The 22,477-nt window shown below is 43.2% G+C and overlaps 1 protein-coding gene across 1 annotated transcript in view; it reads left to right on the forward strand.

The window, feature by feature from the left end:
- Positions 1 to 19,902, forward strand: part of GAD2 (glutamate decarboxylase 2) — a 61,601-nt gene extending 41,699 nt beyond the window's left edge. The window contains exons 12-16 of the mRNA XM_065919572.1: positions 5,887 to 5,965; positions 9,453 to 9,602; positions 16,746 to 16,853; positions 17,364 to 17,453; positions 19,729 to 19,902. Coding sequence (XP_065775644.1) covers positions 5,887 to 5,965; positions 9,453 to 9,602; positions 16,746 to 16,853; positions 17,364 to 17,453; positions 19,729 to 19,902 — 601 coding nt within the window. The remainder of the gene's footprint in view (positions 1 to 5,886; positions 5,966 to 9,452; positions 9,603 to 16,745; positions 16,854 to 17,363; positions 17,454 to 19,728) is intronic.
- The last annotated feature ends 2,575 nt before the right edge of the window (positions 19,903 to 22,477 follow it).

Genomic DNA, 22,477 nt, shown 5'->3' on the forward strand with positions numbered 1-22,477 from the left:
TGGGGAGCTAAGATTCTTTGTACTGCACGGCGCTGCCAAAAAAAAAAAAAGAGACCATTGTTCTGCTTTGAGTGGACCCTCCCCAGCCATCCATTGACCTGAGAGAATCCATCTGGGTGACTTCTCAACAAAAGGCTCACTTTCTTTGGTGAAGAAGATTTTAGGACCAAGGGAAATCTGTGTGAACGCACTTTTAGAAAGAAATTTGCCTCACTCGCATGCATGTGTGCTGAGTTGCTTCAGTCATGTCTCACTCTTTGCAACCTATGGATTGTAGCCCACCAGGCTCCTCTCTCCATGGGATTCTCCAGGCAAGAATACTGGAGTGGGTTGCCATGCCCACTTTCCAAGCACGAGGACTCACTCTAAAGTGGAGGAAATCCTTGAATCCCTGTCCCCCAGATTCAGAGGTGGCCCTCTGGTCACAGGGATCCCAGAGTGCTGTCCTCATTACAAAATGGAACAAGCACCTGGGCGCCTGCCTTTCTCAGAAAGCACCTTTCTTCTCTGACAGCACGGTCAAGCTATTTAGGGATGAGACAGCTAAGAGGATGCCAGGAGACCGGGCACTCCTGGGCACTGTCAATGAACCCTTCTTTAATCCCTCCTGGCAGCAGGCTGCTGTGTACCTCGAAGAACCCATTTGGGCTGAAGGTTCCAGCACAACTCCTGCCAAATTACCAATTATTAGTCCTACTCCCACCCCTAAGGGCCAGAGGTTCAGAAACTCAGTTCATTGGTTATGGGCCCTCTGTCTTAGGCAAGCCACTGCATGAAGCACAGTGTAGACGCAAAGTCCAATATGCTAGGAAGCCTGTCTTCAAGGGTTTTAGAATCTAGTAGGGAGACTGCAATCAACCATGGATTATAGGTCAAGGCAGAGGAATTAAAGGCTCAAGAGACAGATTGCTCCTTCTAAACAGGGTTATTAAAGGAAGGGAAGCCTTCCCCATGGGGTGAGGGGGGCACGGAACTTCATCAGGCAGAAGGAGAAGAAGAACGTTAAGGTGAAGAGCAGGGTCACAGAGGTTTGAGAGGGTCCTTGGGGAAAGTTCAGACAGACTTGGTTGGAGACCAAGATGGATTTGTGTCAGAGACCAGGAAGCTAGTGGAGGATCCAGAAGTCCTGCCCAGTGAGTCTCAGCGGAGGGTCTGCCTGCAGAGCCAAGTCCAGATGAAGGTAAATCCCTGAGCTGAGCATCACTGCTGTTCGAGCCCTTGTTGTGCATAGAGACCCTTGTGTTTTTCGGGTTGGGGAAAAACACTGGAGAGATCCTACTTTAGCAGCCATAGTGGGAGTCTGAAGAGAGGCCACCTTTGGCCACCTGATGCAAAGAACTGACTCATTTGAAAAGACCCTGATGCTGGGAAAGATTGAAGGCAGGAGGAGAAGGGGATGGCAGAGGATGAGATGGTTGGATGGCATCACCGACTCAATGGACATGAGTTTGAGTAAACTCCAGGAGTTGGTGACGGACAGGGAGACCTGGTGTGCTGCAGACCATGGGGTCGCAAAGAGTCGGACATGACTGAACGACTGAACTGAACTGAACTGACTGAACTGAAGAGAGGAGTGGCATTTCCCGCGCTTTGGAAAGGCCACTCTGGGTTCAAGAGGAGATGGAGGCCAGGACTGAGGAGGAGGTACTGGGGCTTCACAGAGGACCAGGGGCAGGAGGAGTGGAGGGAAGAGATGCTTCGGGTAGGAAACAGAGATATGGAGGGGAAGGAGGAGATGAACCTGGGAGAGCTGCTTCCTGGAGCAGAATGCGTCATCAGAGACCAGCTCTTCAGGTGTAATTTATTAAAGAGCCGGTGCTTCTGCTTCCTTCACTTCCTTTGAAATATTTTCTGTGTGTATGTATTGGGTTGGCCAGAAAGTTCATTTGGGTTTTTCTATAACATCTTATGGAAAACCTGAGCAAACCTTTTGGCCAGTCCAATGGAAAAGTCACACTCCAGTTACACTAAGAACACCAGATGTTACAAAATTTTGACGTATGATTTATATATAGTGCTCTTTTTGCCTTGCTATATTTTCTGTTAATAATCCTTTAGAAATTCCAGAGAGTGTCCTCCCTGACAGATTTTCCAGTTTTGCATATCGTGTTGAACATAGTGAGGGACATTTTTTGGGAGATGTCTTTTATCAAGCTAACATGAGCTTGTCGTATATAAAACACTTTTCTCAATTGTTACATCAGAAATCTAGCACCATTGTGTTAGGAGTATATCATAATGGCCTGGGGAAGTTTTTCAATATGTATATGCATAAGAGTCGGACAAGACTTAGTGACTAAACCACCACCAGGATGTTTCCATTTTTTACTGGAATCTAAGTAACAGGTTGGAGAAGGAAATGGCAACCCACTCCAGTATTCTTGCCTGAAGAATCCCATGGACAGAGGAGCCTGGTGGGCTGCTGTCCATGGGGTCACACAGAGTCGGACATGACTGAATTGACTTAGCATGCATGCATGCGTTGGAGAAGGAGAGGGAAACCCATTCCAGTGTTCTTGCCTGGAAATCCCAGGGACGGAGGAGCCTGGTGGGCTGCTGTCTATGGGGCTGCACAGAGTCGGACACGACTGAAGCGACTTGCAGCAGCATGCCAGTCACACCCCAAAAGGAAACATTTCAGGCTCTCTGTGGTTTTCAGTGGATACCTGTAGCATTAGGTCACCGTTAGAGCAAGGACCCTGTGGCAAGCAATGGCGTGAATCCCACTTGCTAGCTATGTGCTCTTGGGCAAGATGTCTCTTCATCTATAAAACTGGTACAATGACAGTGTGTAGATCACAGGGCTACTGTTGTATGGATTAGATAAATTAATCCATGTGAATCAATTAGAGCATTGCCTGCCACATAGGAAATAGTAAATGTAGTTAGCATGTGAACGCTGAAAAATTTCCGAGTGATTTTCATATATCATCCACATACACACACATGCAAATTGAGCACCAAAGTACTACAGAATAAAATGCTTTATACAGCACTTAAAAAAAAAAAAAAAACTTCAAAGAGTGATATAGGAGAGGAAAGAAAGAGAATGAAATCACACCACTAAGGTTTGAGAGCTGAATGTTTAGGAGGAAAATAGGGGAAAAGGGGTGTGAGGAATTGAGGTCCAGAATAAAGGAGAGAGAAGAGATCTGGAAGGATGAGGAGGGGGCTAGTTAATCAGTTCATTTGAGATCTTCTGAGCTTGGCATGGACAGGCGGATACTGAGAAATGTCTCCCAATAGCCCTAGGGGGCTCAGCTCTCTATAAACTTACTGAAAGTCACAGAGGAATAACATCTCAAGGCAAAACATTTTGAAATGAACCTGAGGCTGCTTTTCACAAATTGCCAACATTTCTCACATGAACAGCTAACGCCATGTCGTTGAGTCGCTGTCTGCATCTTTTTGCATTTTTATGAGGCAGCCCCTCTGAGAGAATTCAGGGACCAGTCAGTGGGGGGCTTGACAGTTTCTAGTCTAAAGAGACAAATGGGCCGCTGTGTAGAAGTAAACACCCTCAGTCAGAAACGTGGAAAACAGCTATTTTCTTCTCCAGTTGGTGTTGTTACTGATAAAACTGCATTTTGTCAGTATTGGGCATCCAGCTATAGAATCGTATAGAATGTGCCGAATGGCTGTGTACATAAGCCCAGGGTCACAAAGCTCTAAATGATGGAGTTGAAATTAGTAGCAAGAGCCAGGCTTAGTTACTGTTTATTGTGTTGGATACGGTTACAAGCACTTTTCCCAAATGATTTCTTATGTTTTAACATGTAGTTATTTGACTGCATTGAGTCTTCTTTGCATGTGGCATACAGGGTCTTTTGTTGCAGGGCAGAGGCGCTCTAGTTGCTGCATGCAGGCTCAGTAGTTGCAGCACATAGACTTAGTTGCTCTGTGGCATGTGGGATCTTAGTTCCCTGACCAAAGGTTGAACTGACCTCCCCTGCACTGCAAGGTGAATTCTTAACCACTGGACCACAAGAGATCCCCAACAATGTCCTGTTATTCTCCTTTTATAGACAAGGGAATCTAGGCACAGAGAGGTTAAGTAACTTGCTCAAGGCCACACAGCTAGCAAGTGGTAGAACTGGATGCAAACTCAGACTGTCTGGCTCCTGAGCTCCCCTCTTTTAACCAAAATTTACCTGCTGCTCAGTGCCCAGGTTTCTTGACTCCAGTTTCATTCTAAAGAGCAATGAGCTGTTTTCCTAGAAGCAGCTCTTCGATATCCGTTTCTTTATTATTCATGAAGTCTTTTAGTCCTCTGTCCAGGGGTATAGCCATCTGGCCATGAACCACCTTGGCTTCTTTCCTCATTTCCAATATATCTGACAGCCAGTGTCAGAGCTCCAGAAAGACCAGACAATGAGCCAGACTATTCATCGCTTCAGATAAGATCCCCAGGCCAGTAAGTGTTCCCTGACTGGCCAGCTGCTGACCGCCATTCATCAACTAGAGGGATGCGATCTTTCCCGGCATCTCATTTCTTCCCGAGGTCCTCACACCTTGAGTGGGGGAATAGGCTGAGCCCCGTCTGTCACTCAGCTGGAGGAGGGCCGGCACTGTTCAACTCTGTGCAGGAGCCGCTGCGTGTGGTCCTGCTACGCGGCTTCCTCCTGTGAGTCTGCGGGTGCCAAGGTCACGTTCCCGAGTCCCCTCCTCGAGGATGCCTCGGTCTCCCAGAAGATAGGCATAGAGACTCATGGAAAGTGAGCAGCTGCTCTCCTGGGAGCTGGAGGAGGAAGAGGGTTGAGCAGCACAGTGAGTGAGAAGGAGAGAAGTTGAAGGAAGTTGCAAAACTCGGCAGAGATGATACTTGATTGGCCTTAAAGATTAAATATCAATAGGATGAAACCAACTGAAGCCATAGGAGATGACATTCCAGGAAGAGGAAGTAGCACCAGGAGACCCAACATCATGAGAATAGCATTTTCTGAGAACAAAACAGACTTTGGGGTGTGATGAAAAGCAGTTCAGGAAACTGACAGGACTCCAGACTGGGCGAGTAGCCTGGGATCTAGTGTGGGGACACCGTGAGCCATACTCCACAGTTTGGAACTTAGGCTGGAGGCAAAAGGAAGAGGAGAGAGCCATAAGTAGGACTAGAAAATAACTATGGTACCAGGTGGAGGAGGAAATGGAAACCAAGCATCAGCTAAGACAATATATCTGATGAAAATAATAATAATAATAGCAATTTTTATCATTAAAGGACTCTGAGCCAGGACTGTGGTTTAGGAGTTTCAAACAGCATAAGCCCCTGAGCTGAGCATCACTGTGACTCGTTAGAGAGTATGCTGCTTACCAAGGATGTTGGGATAAATAGGCTGAAAGCTGCCATGGGAGCCACAGTGTATCTTCTCTGTGGTCCAAAAGGATATCTCTGGATGAGAGAAGAGACGGAAGCAGGGTATGAGCTAGCTGTTGTAAAAGAACACATTTGGAACATTTAGTCATCCATTGAATGGAAAGAAGGAGGAACTAGATTGGGAAAAGTACAGAATTCAGCCACGGAATGAGCTACTGCTCTGAGCCCCAGGGCACTACAGTTGGGTCAGAGGCGGGAGCACTGAAGGCATGGGGGACCCCCTAGTGCCCTGCTCTGTGGTGGGCAAAGGAGGGACCCTGGACGGGCCGATCGCAGTCACTCAGAGCTCTCAGACCACCGTGGAGCTGAAGAGAGAGGCCAGCCTTCGCCTGCTCTCTTTGTAGATGAAGGAAAGGTTGTAGATTTTGAAGGGTCCCCTCTTGTTTTGTAAATTGCTGTCATGCTGGAGTCTGAGAAACAGTGCCAGGAACCCTGAGCCCTGTTGCCCCTCACAAGGGGTCGTCTGAGCCTGTCATGGGTGCCACCCTCTTAACCCGATTTGTTTCCTTTAGGGCCAACTCTGTGACCTGGAATCCACATAAGATGATGGGCGTTCCTCTGCAGTGCTCTGCTCTCCTCGTTAGAGAAGAGGTATGTCATTCCTCACTCATGGCCACATCCATAGTTGGGGTTGGATAGAGTGATGTATGTAGTGACAAAATTAAGATGATGGGACAGTGAGACACATCCACAGTAGGGGAAATTGTGGATGAGGATAGCTGTAAGGCCCTGCTCTTATGTCCAAATATAGGATGGTTATATTCTGACTAGATGAGGCAGGCATGTTCCATGCATGGCTGAATTATTGTGCTTGTGAAAAAGGCATAGGACATTAGGTTGTACTCTGATGCAGGGTCAACAGTGGGTCAAGAGAGAAATACCATTCAAAAATTAGTCATGGGATTGAAAGAAGTGGAGTTCAGGGTGAGGGAGATGGCAATCCCCCACTGGCCTCCGGTTAAACCACACTTGGAGTGGTTTGCTCAGGTTAGCATCTAATTGTATAGGAGACTCCATCAAGCAAGACCTCCAATAGTGAGAGACATTAATCAACATGAACAGAGGTAGTTGAAAGAACTAAAGATGTTTAATCTAATCTAAAAAAGGTTTAACTTAAAGGACTGAGAGGAAAGCAGGCTTTACAACATAAATGACTCAGGTTGGAGAGATTTGTGTTTTTTTTGAGACTTTAGGGAGCTGGGTTAGTCACATTGGATGGTATGGCTTTGATGACAAAATCACAATAACCATGATTTGAAGTCTGACTTGGGGTCAATGAAAAGAATGCTTTTCTAAAAATTAAGCTGCCCAACAGATAATGAATGACTTAGGTAGGAATAAATCCATCATCAGGGGAGCTGACTGAATGGAGATTGGACAAACACTTTGTTAGAAAGAGGATGGAAAGATAGAAGGAGCAGGAATAGGGACTGACCTGGAGGTCCAGGGTTAAGACTCCACGCTTCCACTGCAAGGGGCAAGGTTTCAATTTCTTGGAACTAGGGTCACACATGCCTCGTGGCATGACCAAAAAAGAAGAAGGGGGAAGCAATAGATGAACAGCTCTAGGATCCCTTTGAAATCCAAGAGTTCATAACATTTCTTTTATAGAGGTCCAAGGAATAATACCATGCTATCAGATGATATTCTGTGATAAGAGAGTTCTTAGTTTCAAAAAAACTTGGAATATATTAGCTTAAAGAGTTGAAAACAAGTTTCATAATTTCAGGGAGTATCTTAACCTTTTATTGCTGATATATATTATAAATATCCAACAAAAAAGATATTTATGATGGTTTCTGAAGTTTATTTGATCAGGGGACTTTTTTGACAGCAACTCTTTTACAGCCAGCAGCTATTCATGTATTGTAAAGTTTGGAATGTCGTGGCTCAGAATCAGGATATGATCTCACCTTTTTATGTGACTTCTACTTGTCCTTTTGTACAAGGAGACTGGTGCTGTCTCACTTTTTAGAGGTCATGTGCTCTGAGTTGCTTTTCCTATCCCAGTAGAAGTTGGTCTGGTTTATCCACCATTCCACACTCCCTGGGTGGTCTCCCTTAGGATTAATGGCACCTAGTCATGAGCCAAGTTTCTATGACCATGAAACAAAATAGATGCACCTACTGCAGTTTTTAGTCTTACTGGTTTTCGAGTCCAATTCAATGTCATTCTACTGTTCTATTATAATTACATTGTACTGAATTTCTCCCACTCTCAAACAAATAACTTAGTGAATTCTACCAAATATGATGTCCAGACTACAAGACTGAGCCCAAATCTGTTATTATCATCTGGGTACCTACTCTGGTGTTTCAGGATCTAGATCAAATTTTAGCTGCATTTTGTTTTAGTTTGGAGAACTTTCAAAAGGGGTTCTCACTTTTAACTTCAACCAAGTGATCACAGTTTAGTCTTTTCTTCTCTTGTCATGAGTCACAAAGGGAAAAAGTCAATGCCAAAACTTCTGTAAAATTGCAATTACACTGTAGATAACCAAGCGTCAAAGACTTCCTGTGGTTCGTGACAAATTGCAATGTGGTGAAGTGGCTGACGATGCTGTTTTAGTCAGAGAACATGATTCATTCACTGGTCTTTGGAATAGTTCAATCACTTTGCCACCCATTTTCCATAGTTAGCTTGTGGTGCCAGGGTAAATTAATGGTCATTGAGAATGAAACTTTCCACTATAACTACCATAAGCAAGTGAGCATGAAAACACAGTGCCCAAACTCTAACACCTCTTGAGAGAGGAGCATGACATCTTAAAGATTCACTATTTTGAAGACCTCAAAGTACCAATGTCTTTATTTTTTAGATTTTAGCATCTTAAGATAATAGCAGTGAATTGTACTGGGTTTTCTAGGTGACTCAGTGATAAGGAATCCTCCTGCCAAGCAGGTGATAGGAGTTCCACTCCTGGGTTGGGAGGATCCACTGAAAGAGGAAATGGGAACACACTCCAGTATTCTTGCCTGGGAAATCCCATGGACAGGGGAGCCTGATGGGCTACAGTCCATGCGGTTGCAAAGAGTCGGATATGACTTGACTAAACCACCACCACAATGAATTGTCCTATAAACTATGATTTCCATAAAGAACTCAAACACTTACAGCTAAATGGTAAAGTACTTGAACTCAATATGAATGAAACAGTAGGAGAATCACACTAATGATATGTTGCAAAACCAAAGAATTTTCAAAATAGTTTGATTACAGCAAAACCAGAACATCAGGACATCCTCCCAATAACATTATACTCTGATTGTGATTAAAAAAAAAAAAAAAATGCCTTCTCACTGAAATTCACCTGAGCTGGATTTACATTCCAACTGTTCCATTTCTAGATAAAAGCTACAGAGCAGCTTATATCCATGGCTGATTCATGTCAATGTACGGCAAAAACCACTACAATATTGTAAAGTAATTAGCCTGCAACTAATAAAAATAAATGGAAAAAAAAAGTTTTTGACGTTCGGTCTCATCTATAAGATGGGAATTATTAATAACCAGCCACAACAAAGAGTATTGTGAAGCTTAAGCAGAAGTAATCAACAAATTGAAAAAAAAAAATAAATGCCTTCTCTTAAAAAGGAGAGTAAAAGTATAAATATGCCCTGATGTTAACCTCTGGTAATAGCTGACCCTAAGCCATTTTTTCCCATAGAACTGACCTATCGCAACAGTTTATCTTGCTCAGATACTTGTCTCACTTTTTTTCTCATTTGATTCTTACTGTTTTCTTTCTCCAGGATATTCAGCTCCTCTTTCTTATATATTTTTCTTAATAATTTCCATCACAATGTAAACCCAATAGAACACATTATAAAGTCAGTTGAGAGTTTACTAAGGGCTTCCCGGGTGACTCAGATGGTAAAAAATCTGCCTGCAATGCGGGAAACCTGGGTCAGAAAGATCCCCTGGAGGATGGCATGGCAACCCACTCCAGTATTCTTGCCGGGAGAATCCCAATGGACAGAGGAGCCTAGCCGGCTACAGTCCATGGAGTCACAAAGAGTCAGACATGACTGAGCGCGACTAAGCACAGAGTTTCCTAAGTTTTCTCTTCTCTTCTAGGGATTGATGCAGAGTTGCAACCAGATGCATGCCTCCTACCTCTTCCAACAAGATAAACACTATGACCTGTCCTATGACACTGGAGACAAGGCCTTACAGTGCGGACGCCACGTTGATGTTTTTAAACTCTGGCTAATGTGGAGGGCAAAGGTGAGCACCCCAGAATTGGCTGAATGGCAACTAAAAATAGACACTGTATCTAGTGACCCTTGTTAGGACATGTCAAAAATTGACTTCCAAATTGAAAATTATTTACTCAAGACTAAATTTCCTGAATCCTAGATCTAGTTAATCTGCATTCTACATGGGCAGAAATATAAGAAATCTGTTGTGTGTTTGTTTGTTTTTTGTTTAAGCCAAATTGCTTCTAACGCTCATTTATCTAAAAAACCAATCCATATTGTTTTATACAGCAGAATCTCTGGATTCATAAGAGGTGTTTCACTGTTGTTCTTGTCCCAACTCTTGGTTTTTACCCAGTGATTGATCATTTGGGTAGGTTAAATGTAGATATTTTGTTTGGAGAACAAAAAAGAAAAGGAAAAATATCAGCATGATAGCTTGTTTTTGTCATTTCATAGAGTAACCTCTAGTTATAAAGCTTTTTTTAAAAACACTGAAACTTCCTAGTGACCTCCTTTAGTTTGGGTTCTCTATTTACCTTAAAATTTAACTGTGGATGATCACCCCTCTCTCAGACATGGAACTCTGTAACTAATGTTGTGCGCTACTGGCTGGATCTAATTATAGCTTCCAAGAGCACACGTGTGTGGGTGAATGTAAGCAGGCTGGGAAGGTCAAAGATTTTATTTTTCACTTTGACCAGATTCCTAACCTAAATGTCACAGCTCGGTGACTTTCCACCTGGTTTCATTTATCTCCCACAGGAGGCAATGGCTACAGCCAGTAGGGACATGCTGGAAAAACCCAACTGCTAGAAAAGTCCAACTGTTAAAAGAGTACGTGAGGGAAATGTGACAAAGGGAGAGATGAGAGGGAAGCTGGTGAGACCTAGGTCCAGTGTGTTTGGGAAATGGTCCACGAATTTGACTCTCGGCTTTCTTTCTTTTTTGTAATATTCAGTTATTTTATATATTTATTTAGACTGTGCTGGGTCTTTATTTCTGTGCATGGGCCTTCTCTAGTTGCAGTGAGCAGGGACTATCCTCTAGTTGCAGTGCACAGGCTTCTCATTGCGATGGCTTCTCTCACTGCAGAGCCTGGGCTCTAGGGCTCATGGACTTCAGTAGTCACGTTGCACACAGGCTTAGTTGCCCTGAGGCATGTGGGATCTTCCCCGATGGATAGAACCCATGTCCTGTGCATTGGCAGGTGGATTCTTAACCACTGGACCCTCAAGACCATCTGGCTCTCAGATTTCTAAGTGTCATACACGAAGAGGTGACAGGTCAGCCCCATAGAAATAAGCGAATGACTTGGTCAGCAGGATGAGACCACAGAATGGCTCCTTCGTCAGGTCTATAGAAAGAACTCTGGACCAGGTCCACAGTACGCAGTCCATATGCTGGTGTTTAAGCAGACTGAATTTCCTTAAACAGTTCAAACAGGCAGATGGCTAATAAAAAAAAGAGGGGACTTAGGAGTGAAACAGTTGACATCTATTGGGTTGACCAAAAAGTTCATTCAGGCTTTTCTATAACATCTGATGGAAAAATTCAAACTAACTTTTTGACCAACTTAATATTGTATGGAATCTTCTTTAAATCCATCCTGGAAAAAGGCAGTTTAACTAGAAAGATGGTCTTGCCTAATGCACAAAAATTCTTAGCTGGTTTCCAGGGGTGGCTGGACTACATGGTCTTCAAGCAAACCTCCATCATGTTATTTGGCCTGATTGAGTTTTCTTTAAGTATTGCTAAGTACAAGACAGTTACCTGGAGTGAGGCCCAAGGTGACTTATTGCCCCATCAAGGTGTGTGAAGTGTGGGCTGGGCAGGGGACTCCTTCCTCTTTTGAAAGTTGAGTGCCTGACAAGGACAGGTATCTGGTCCCCACTGCCCAAGTCGATACTCTCTGTTGGCAACGACACTATCATTTGGCAATAATAAATCCATCAGGAATGTAGGCTTATTGGTGTACTCTCAGGCTGTTTTCAAATGAGCAGGCGTTTCATGTCCTTGATTGGTGGGAATGATAAAATGACAGAGGTAAACATCAGCTAGGAAGTTGAGGAAAGCTTGGTCTGTAAATATTGTTCAGTGTCCCTCTTTTTTGCCTCTTGTTCCCCTGGTGTTTTTATTAAGATGATGATCATTAGCTATATTTACACAAAAATGTATCTGATATGGTTCATCGGATCCTGCTGCTTCTTTTCCACTGGAAGCCTCCCTGCCAGCTTGGTGCAGCCGGCTGGTTCTCAGAGAAATCACATGGAAGACATCAGGTGTGAGCTCAACAGCAGGACCAATGAAGCTTGAAATAAAGGCAGAGGATCCAGTTTATAAAGGGCTGAGATACAGACACCAGAAGAGGGGATAAAAAGAGAGAGAGAGATCACAGTGGCTGTGTAACTTATGGACACATACATTTTGCATTGAAAATTAGTTTATTATCATCATCCAGAATTTAAAATAGTTTCATTAATTCTTGTACATTATATTTGTGTAAAGGAATAATTCATTTTCTAACATTCATATGTAAGATGTGAACAGAAATGAAGACATCTGGATAACTCTTTATAATTAATGAAAGCCAACATATTGTTTCTGTGTAAAATGCAGAAAGAGACTATAGTAAAGAACTTCAAAAAAGAACTTGAATTACTTAGAAGACAGGGGCACCTGTTTTTTTAATTCCTTACACAAAGCCCTAAGTATCTAGACATCTAAATGACAAAAACATCCATTTGACTTTCAACTTAAAGTTGCATTTTTTTAATGAAATAATAACTATTAAAGTAATAATCTCAGTCCTACAACCAAGATCAAGGGTAAGCACCCTCTGATATGCCTAACTCTGTCATAATACCAGCCAGGGCAGGAGAAGTCACTCTCCCTAAGAAGAACCAGGAGAGAGCTGGCCATGACATTCTGTTTTGCATTTGCAAAAACAATAATGAAGAGGAAGAGAAGGAAAGTGACATTAATCTGCAAACCCTCTGTTATCAGATACACCTGGAGAATACAATGCTCCAGTGAATCCACATTTTCTCCTTAGCAAGACAAGCCATGGGAAAATAGTAATCTAAGTATAAATTCCTATTCTTTCACCTGTTAATAACAAATGGAGCTAAATGCACTGAAGACAACTGTCGTATTAAATCCAAGACAACTTTATTGGAGCAAATTAATGCAAAAAAGAAAAAAATTGGGCCTCTTGAGGTGGGACGCTAGAAGGTACTCTGGATGGTGACATGATTTGTAAGCTTTTCACTGGCAAAGACACTGTGTCTGTCTCCAACTCTCTTCTTATTGGGTAAACCTTTTATTTTGTCTATTTTCTTCTATTAGAGCATTTTATTAGAGAATCCTAGAACTTGATTATTTTTCATCTTGACAGATTACCTTGGTTAAAACTCTGTGTAGACAGAAAAAAAAAAATCTCAAAAGGAGTCCCTTTGTTTAGGCTTGCAGTGATGGCTTAATATTTAACTGCAGAGTTTTTACTGTAAATCTTGATGTTTGTATATGATTATGCAGATTGGCAGATTTTCTTATAATTTTCTGATTGACCTCCATAATTAAAGTGTAGATAACAGTGGGACTGGCAAATGGCTGAGGGAAAAAAGAAACCAGGAGAAACTATTAAAGGGAAATGGATGTCCTGCACTCCTTACTGAGTGAGTGAATGTTCCCTTTCTCTCTAAAATATTAATTTTTTCATAAGTGGCTATGGATTGTCTGTTGCTGGATGAGATAAGGGGCTACAGTTTCCAGGCAGGAAAGAGAAATTCACCAATGACTCTCACAAATGACAGAATACCAACTAGGAGATGGGGATTGACATACTATTATATATAAAATAGGTAACTAATAAGAGCCTATTGTACAGCACAGTACTCAATTCTCTGTAATGGCCTATATAGGAAAAAGAATCTTAAAAATAAAAGTGGATATATGTATATGTATAACTGATGACTCTGTGGTGAAGAATCTGCCTGCCACGTCGGAAGACCTGGATTCACCCTTTCAGTCAGGAAGATCCCCTGGAGAAGGGAATGGCTACCCACTCCAGTGTTCTGGCCTGGGACATCCCAATAAAAGAGGAGCCTGGCGGGCTACAGGTCATGGGGTCGCAAAAGAATCTGACACGACTCAGCAACTAAACAATAGCACACGATTGAGTCACTTAGCCGTACGCGTGAAATTAGCACAGCATTATAAATCAGCTGTACTCCAATAAGGGCTTCCGTGGTGGCTTAGATGGGAAAGAATCTGCCTCCAATGCGGGAGACGTGGGTTCGATCCCTAGGTTGGAAAGATCCCCTGGAGGAGGGCATGGCCACCCACTCCAGTATTCTTGCCTGGAGAATCCCATGGACAGAGGAGCCTCATGGGGTTGCAAAGTTGGACATGACTGAGTGACTAAGCACAAACAGCACATACTCCAATAAACATTTTTTTAAAAAATAGAACACAACTGGTTATAAAAGAAACACAGACACACCTTGAAGAGTTGAAGAATGGAGAGCTCAGTCCTAGTTTGAGAGCCAAGAATGATTTATCAAGAACTGACCTTTGAGACTGATTGTGAACAGGATGGATAGAATAAGTAAGACCTCGGCCAGCAGAGCTGGGAGAAGGGACATCCCAGGAAGATGATCAGGCAGGGGCTGAAGGGCACATCCTGAGCTAGTGGAACATCTCAATTGACTGAAGAATAATTAGGATGTTACCATTCAGATGAGAAGTAAGAGGTCCTGAGTGGGTCCATCCAAACCCATTCTGAGTGTGTAAGGATGAGGGATAAGATAAAACATCTTTCTCCTGAACCTCTTTCAGTGTAACCCTGAGTCTGGGAACCTACCGTCCACCCAGAAGTGGTCATCTGAGAGTTCAGCTTCCTTCCCAGTGATTCGGGTCATGGAGAGGCATTGCCTGATAAGGCTTTATAGATGCCTTTATCATTCTCACAAGAAGAGCTGTATTGCCTATAATGAGTCAACAAGCATTTGATATTAATAGAATGAATTTTGGAGAATCTCCTAAAAACCTACAAAACCTTGAAAATAAAATATGAATTTTAATGTCATGAATATCCAGTTTGAAAGGAGGAGCCCCGGACTTTTACAGACACATCAGAGTCCCCTGGTAGCTTTTCAGCCTTTATCTCGAGGGGGCAGATGGATTATCCTGAGCTTAGCCAGACTGGACTCCCAGACTAGCAAGGCTAGAGAACTCCCATCCCATCGTGGTAACCCCACTCCCTTTACGGTACAGTCACACTCATTTTCAGAGCATTCATTTCCCCTCACTATGTCTTCTGTGTGGGAAATCGCACAGGCACCATCATTCCATGTGACCAGAAAAGTTAGCCAAGTCCATACGGCTGGACAGGGTCAGAGCCATGCTGGTCCTGAACAGATCCTGGATCAGGTTCCTGCAAGGTGAAATCCAATGTGAGATTGGTCCCAAGGATCCAGTTTGGCTAACAGTAAACTCTCCTTCCTCTTATCTAATGTCCATCCCAAGTGGACCCAAACTGCCAGCTTGGTCCAAACCAATGGTAAATCCTTGGCACCCACAGACTCATTGAGTGCATGGGTGATGGCCTGGATGTCCAGGCATCAGGTGGATACTTGGAGTCACAGGAACCAGTTAGCAAGAGTGGCAGTCCCTAAAGAAATGGATTTCTGAACCCATCAGCTCTCTTAAATGCAGCTTACTCTTAAAAATGTTTCAGATGTTACAAGTCATCATTCTGCCAGGTTCCCCTTTTAGATGACATGATGAGACTGTGTGTTAACAGGAAAGTGGACCCTCTTATCTCCATTGTTACTTCCTCCGGATTTCAGGTTGGATTAGTCATTGGTAGGTCTGTTCTCAGAGTTCCTGGGACGAGCATTCACTGCTTCTCTAAGCTTTCCTGTAGTACTCCGCACATGCCAGTGGAGTTAGGAGTAAAGCCGTGTGAAAAGTAATTCCCTAGTGTTGGGGTCCCCAACCTCCAGGATCTGATAACTGATAATCTGAGGTAGAGCTGATGTAATAACAATAGAAATAGAGTGCACAGTAAATGTTATGTGCCTGAATCATTCTGAAGCCTTCTCCCCACCCCCGGTCTGTGGAAAGTTGTCTTCCTTGAAACCAGTCCCTGATGCCAAAAATGTTGGGGACCGCTGCCCTAGTGCGTCCCGTTGTCAGTGAAATAGCTGTAGTTCAAGGCCGTCATGTTGTTTTTCACAAGTCCAGATCCTGGGCTTCCAACAGCTGGAAAGTGAAAGACCTCTGTGATAATGTTCACCCATTACAGACATAGGAGTCATTTTATCCCCAAGTATTAGTCGCTCAGTCATGTCCGACTCTTTGAGACTCCATGGATTGTAGCCCACCAGGCTCCTCTGTCCAGGGAATTTTTCAGGCAAGAATACTGGAGTGCATAGCCATTCCCTTCTCCAGGGGATCTTCCCGACTCTGGGATCAAACCCAGGCCTCCCTCATTGCAGGCAGATTTTTTTTTACCACCTGAGCCACCAGGGAAGCCCCATTTACCCCCAAAGGAGAAATCTAATAAGCTTTGCAAAATGGCAGGCTAATAGAGCATCTGTGTGCCTCTCAGTCAGTAATTCTTTTGTCCAGCACATATTCATTGAGCACCTACCCTATCTGTTCTATAATGGGGGTACATTGGTGAACAAAAGTGGGATCTGGAAATGGCAAATTTACCTGATGGGCAGGGACTCAGCAGACATCCAGGAGGGGGAGGGGTGGTCTCTGATGATGCTTTTAATCTGCAGGAAAAGAATAGCCAGCCCTCCTGTCATTAATGACTTCCATAATTACTCCTCTGAGTGGCAGTGGCAAATTTTCCCCTCGAGTAATCACAATAATTGGCTGGGGAATAGAGGCTCTGAAAGAAAGGGATTCTGCCGTGGAGAGCTGTGACGACATGAAAGGGAACAGAGGCATCTGATGTGGAGAGCATGAAAGGAGGACTAATTGCCAGAAAAGCCTCTAGACACACGGCCTTGTGTAAGCAAAGTACCGGCGCAGAGCAGAGGCCAAAGGGCCCAAAAGACCACCAGTGTCCAGAGGGATGCGTCCCTCCATCTCACCTGAGAGCTCGCCCACCTTCCTCAGCTTGACTGCTAAGCTCTCTGCTTCTCTCACGTAGGGGACCACCGGGTTTGAAGCACATATTGATAAGTGTTTGGAGCTGGCGGAGTATTTATACAATATCATAAAAAACCGAGAAGGTTATGAAATGGTGTTTGATGGAAAGGTATGTATTCTGATTTCTACAGTGCACCCCCCCCAAAAGTTTAGTCCATTCTAACTCTTTGCGGTTTTTAAAATATTTTATTTATGTATTTATTTGGCTGCACCAGGTCTTAGTTGCAGCATGTGGGATCTAGTTCCCCCAGGGATTGAACCTGGGACCCTTGCACTGGGAGCACAAAGTGTTAGAAACTGGACCAACAGGGAAGTCCCCATTCCAATTCTTCTCACCGATATTTTTTGAAGCTAAGAATATACTGTCCAAGTAAGTGAGACCATGACAAAGGAGAAGCAGTGGGGTGGGGGTAACCATTTAGAGCGGAAGTATAAATCCAACTCTTTCTCACACACACACAAATACTGCATAATGGTGTGAAAGTCAGGCAGTTCAACAGTGATTAGAGATTTAAAAGCAGGATTGTATCTAGAAGCTGCAGAACAGATTTAAAATGTCCTTGGAGTTTTCAAACTTGTTTGTTTGAACCGAGCATGAATTTGGCTTTCCCCTTTGTAGCCTCAGCACACCAACGTCTGCTTCTGGTACGTACCTCCGAGCTTGCGTGTCCTGGACAATAATGAAGAGAGATTGAGCCGCCTGTCCAAGGTAAGGACTCACGCTCCCCTCATCTGGACCTCAGTGTCCTTTCATGTCCATACCATCCTCACGACAGACGTGCATGTCTTTAGGGAACATCTATCTTCAGCCATGGTCACGGGTCCCCTGCCCTCTGTGGCTTCCTGTAGAACCAGGACACACAGAACTGGTCTGTCCAGACTTTTAACAACTCAACTGCTTCTGTGTTCTGAGAGCATGTTTATGAAGGCTGAAAATAAGCACTAGGTCATACCTTTCCTGGCTTCACAACTCAGCGGGGATCAGCTGAAATTGCTGATCTGCCAAGAGAAACTGGTGCTCAATTACAAATGTGAAAGAGACTCCAGGTCCCAGAAATGGATAGAAAACAAAACTGCTGCTGATCCTCTTGAGGAGCCATGTTGGTTGTTCACACTGAGTTCTTTGAGGAGTAAAACCTCATTGTAAACCAGCGGTCACGTAAGTGTTGATATTCAAAAGTCACATGTTCATAACTCCATTCCCTTTGAATCTATCCTTCATGTAAGACAAATACAACTGTGATAGAGGGCATGGTTCCCATACTGAACTGAGCTGCTGACTATAAAGATCTGGCATAAGCCCAAAGTTTCCCTGATATCTACATCCCTGGTTACATATTTGCAGCCATGAACTGAAAAGATCAATGTTATATTTACAAACTCCAGTGGTAAAATATGTGGACAGGTCCTGCATATAGTTGGACATAATTTAAAATGTATGCCTCATCCTGGGAGCTCTTCCTCTTATGCCAGTCTTTACGGTCAATAAGGACTCAGGGATCCCTCCATGTGCCAACAGTGCTGTGCTGATAAAAGAAGTGAAAGATCCCATCCTTGCCCTCCAGGAGCTTACAGTTGGGTACAAAGATAAGGTATATTTTCTCATAAGTGAGGGGATGATAGGAATTAGAATATAGACAGACTCTATGGCTAAGGATCATGTACTTACAACTTAGAGAAAATATGCCAGTGGACTACAGAAGTCAGGAAAGGCTTCCTCATGGGTGTAGAGCTGTTGTGGAGCCTTGGAGGCTTTGTAGAATGCAAACTGGAAGAGAAGGGATTCTAAGCAGAGAGAACAAATGTGACATGGTGAGACTGAGGGCGATGTGAAGGGATAAAAATATGTGCAGTATATCCAGGGGATATGGGATAAGGAGGTCTTGTCAGAGCTGTAGATTCATTTGGATGAGCCCTGGGAGCTGAGTCCTCAGAACTGGTGACAAAAACGCATTTGTGCTGAACTGAAGCATTTTAACTTAATTTCATACTCAATAGAGGACCAAGGGCTGTAATTATCCATTGGGCATAAATGTGGTAAAATCTTATCTGTGATCCAGCTCCATAATGTTAAATCCTTGTGGGTGCAGCTTTTTGCCTCAGCTGATTCTTCATCACTATTAGGAAATATATTTCAAATTGTCTTATGAACAGAGGAATCTAAAAAGAAGTTATACAAATGAACTTATTTACAAAACAGATGCAGACTCAGACTTACAGAAGGAACCTGCGGTTGCCAGGGGGAAAGATGGAGGGATAGGATAGTTTGGGATGGACAGACACACACTGCTGTATTTATGGATAATCAACAACTGTATAGCACAGAGAACTCTACTCAATGTTATGCCGCAGCCTGGATGGAAGGGGAGTTTTGGGGGGAATGGATATATGTATCTGTATGGCTGAGCCCCTTTGCTGTCCATCTCAAGCTATCACAACATGGTTAATTGGCTATACTCTAATATAAAACAAAAAGTTTAAAAAAGAAACTAGGAAGCTTTAGGATCTCAAGAATGAAAATGGCTTTAAGATCTCAAAAATCTGCTTATTTTCACACATCACTTGATAGTGAGGCTTACATCTTCGTACCCAGTCTCTGAATTTTGTCTTACTTCCAATGACTTTATATTTGCTGAAGGATTAAAAAGTTCCCCAAATGTTGCATTTCTAAACTCCTTATCCTTGGAGCCAACATTAGCTTCTTCCTGTTGCCACAAAATACTAAGTAGGAAGTCAAAGATAAGGTGCAAGCTCCTGATAGCCCACCACTGATTATTCCTTTCGGCACCTTTGAGATCTTGGATGTATTAACCTGTTCTAGCCCTCTGTTCTCATAAAAAGGGGGAGCAGTTCCTTTAAGGGAAAACAGATATGGTTCTGATTGTTCAGTTAAATACTCAAAACGCTACTTGGTGCAGATGCTTTGATAATAGGAAGAGTCGCTGGGAGAAGCAGTCATTGCAGTGGTCTCACCTCTCCCACAGGTGGCTCCAGTGATTAAAGCCAGGATGATGGAGTATGGGACCACAATGGTGAGCTACCAGCCCTTGGGCGACAAGGTCAACTTCTTCCGCATGGTCATCTCAAACCCCGCAGCAACTCACCAAGACATTGACTTCCTGATTGAAGAAATAGAACGCCTCGGACAAGATTTATAATAACCTAGCTCACTAAGCTGTTTGAATTCTCTAGGTAGACAATTAAGTTGTCACAAACCATGTAAATGTATTTGTAGTTTGTTCCAAAGTAAATCTATTTCTATATCGTGGTGTCAAAGTATAGTACAGTTTAAAAATCAAAAACTAACAAACATTACTCCTTTAAAAAATCGTTTCTTAAGTTTAGAACACCTCTGTAATAATTAGTGACAAAAGGCTGTGTTCTAATCAATAAGGAAAAGCTTACAATTGTTATAAATACTTCCCTTACTTTTAATATAGTGTGCAAATCAAACTTTATTTTCAAGTCAGAGTAATAGGGTTGAATAGTGCCAAATTACCCCTGAATCATAAAAGGTTCTCTGGGGTACAGTGAAAAGGATAAAGTGAATATAAAATATATGTTGACAATAAAAAAAACTCTTGCCTTTTTCATAGTATTAGAAGAAAAATTTCTAATTTACCTATAGTAACATATCAAGTGTATTTAAATACATATAATTTTACAAAAGGAAAATATATATATTAAAAAGAAATCCTATTTTGTAACATATAGATTTTTATTTTATATGGGTTATACAAACTGCAGGGACAGATATAAAAACTAAGCCAGATTTTTTTTTTCTCTTTCTTTGAACGGAGGCACAATTAAACACTTAGCAAAGTTATTTAGGAACACAGACCCACAAAATTCTTTAACAGTATGACGCCTTCTTTCTGTTCGGGCTCTTACAAAACAAACAAAAAAGAATACTGCAGTTTCTTTAAAAAGTGATTGTTAGCTCGACAGTAAGATTCTGTTCCCTTTTCGGTTTTTCACCCATTGGACCTTAGCAGACCTGCACTGTAGGCCTGACAACTGGGCTTCATCTTAGACTAATGAGGGTAATCGTCTCTATTCTTATTTCCGTTCAGCCTGTTCTAAACAGAAGGTGAATTCTGGTTCTTGCACTATCTTCCCAGACGGTATTCTCTTATGAAGTCATGTGGATTCCTTAGAGAAAATAAAATCTAATCAGCCAGAGCAAAGAGGAATGAGACACACTCCAGATGTGGCAAGCCCAGAAAACTACACTTGGCCTTCAGTGTCTCTGTGAGAATAGTGACGTCATCCTGGAGGCCACATCGCCTGTCCAGGGAGGAGTTATTTCCCTCCCAGGTCATTGCTTTATTCCAGTTCCTCCCCATTCCGACCCACAAAAGTCCTTCCTGCTGAGTTCCCCATCTCTGGGAACCCCAAATAATTAATTTCTACTTCATGAGGGGTTATGAGGAAATGAGCTCCTCACCCAAGACTTTTTCTTAAATTTTATATATTTATGTATTTATTTGGCCGTGCCAGGTCTTAGTTGTGGCACGCATGATCTTTAGTTGTAGCATGTGAACTCTTAGTTGTGGCATGCGGGATCTAGTTCCCTGACCAGGGATCAAACCCTCTGCCGTAGGAGCTTGGAGTTTTAGTCATTGAACCACCAGGGAAGTCCCAGGATTTAGTCATTGGACCACCCAGGATTTTGAGACAGCTTCTTAAGACCCTTCTTCTATCTTCTGTGTCCCATTAAGATCAAAGTGACTGGAATACAGAGAGGACATATGCTCCATAGAATTCAAAATAATATTCTAAAAGCATCCTTCTGCCCCTGCAAACCTGATGGAGAGACAGGAGCTAACAAGAGCTCTCATAGGTATTTATGGGGCACAGACTGTCAGATTCCAAGTGCTAACGGAGGAGTACATGTCCTGCATATATATCCACGTATATGCAGGCTGTGGATGCACATTTAGGAGCATTCATCCTTTCTGTATGGACCTCTCAGATCTGTAATCAAGAAGCCTGTAGGTATATGAGGGAGGGAAGAGGACCCCACCCTTCACCCTGTAGCAGAGCCCTCTCACTTGGCCATAGGATCCAACCACCTGCAAGCTCCATGAACTTGCCCCTACATCTCTCCCCTAGGTCGGATATGGAAACATTGATACTTGAGATGCACTTGGCTTTGGTTCCTCTCAGTTTAAGAAGCAAATGGATTTCCTATGCCTATTAGACTTCCTAGGTGGCGCTAGTGGTAAAGAACCCGCCTGCCAATGCGGGAGATATAGGGGACATAGGTTCGATCCCTGAGTCAGGAAGATCTCCTGGAGAAGGAAACGGCAACTCACGCTAGTATTCTTGCCTGGAGAATCCAGAGGAACCTGACTGGCTACAGTCCACAGGGTTGCACAGAGTCAGACATGACTGAGGCAACTTAGCATGTATGTGTGTATGACTATTAGAAAAAAACCCTACGCCCCACAATTTTATGAAGGAGTAAGCCTCCCCTTCTAGGCTCTGTCTAATGGCCAAGCGTTCTAGAATTTGACTGTTGAGAACAAGCACATAGCTGCCCAGCTATCATGAGCCTCAGGCCCGAAGGACCCATCTCAGAGGCAGAGATGCTAATTATCAACCCACCATCCTGCCTGGAGGATGGAGCCCAGTGACCTAACGTGGACAGACCCCTCTCTACTCCAAGAAGCTTCTACCTAGGGGGTCCAGACTCCCTAGCAGAATCGACTGCTTTTTCACTTGATGGCA

This window comes from Muntiacus reevesi, chromosome 2 (assembly GCF_963930625.1).
Source record: "Muntiacus reevesi chromosome 2, mMunRee1.1, whole genome shotgun sequence".
NCBI lineage: Eukaryota > Metazoa > Chordata > Mammalia > Artiodactyla > Cervidae > Muntiacus > Muntiacus reevesi.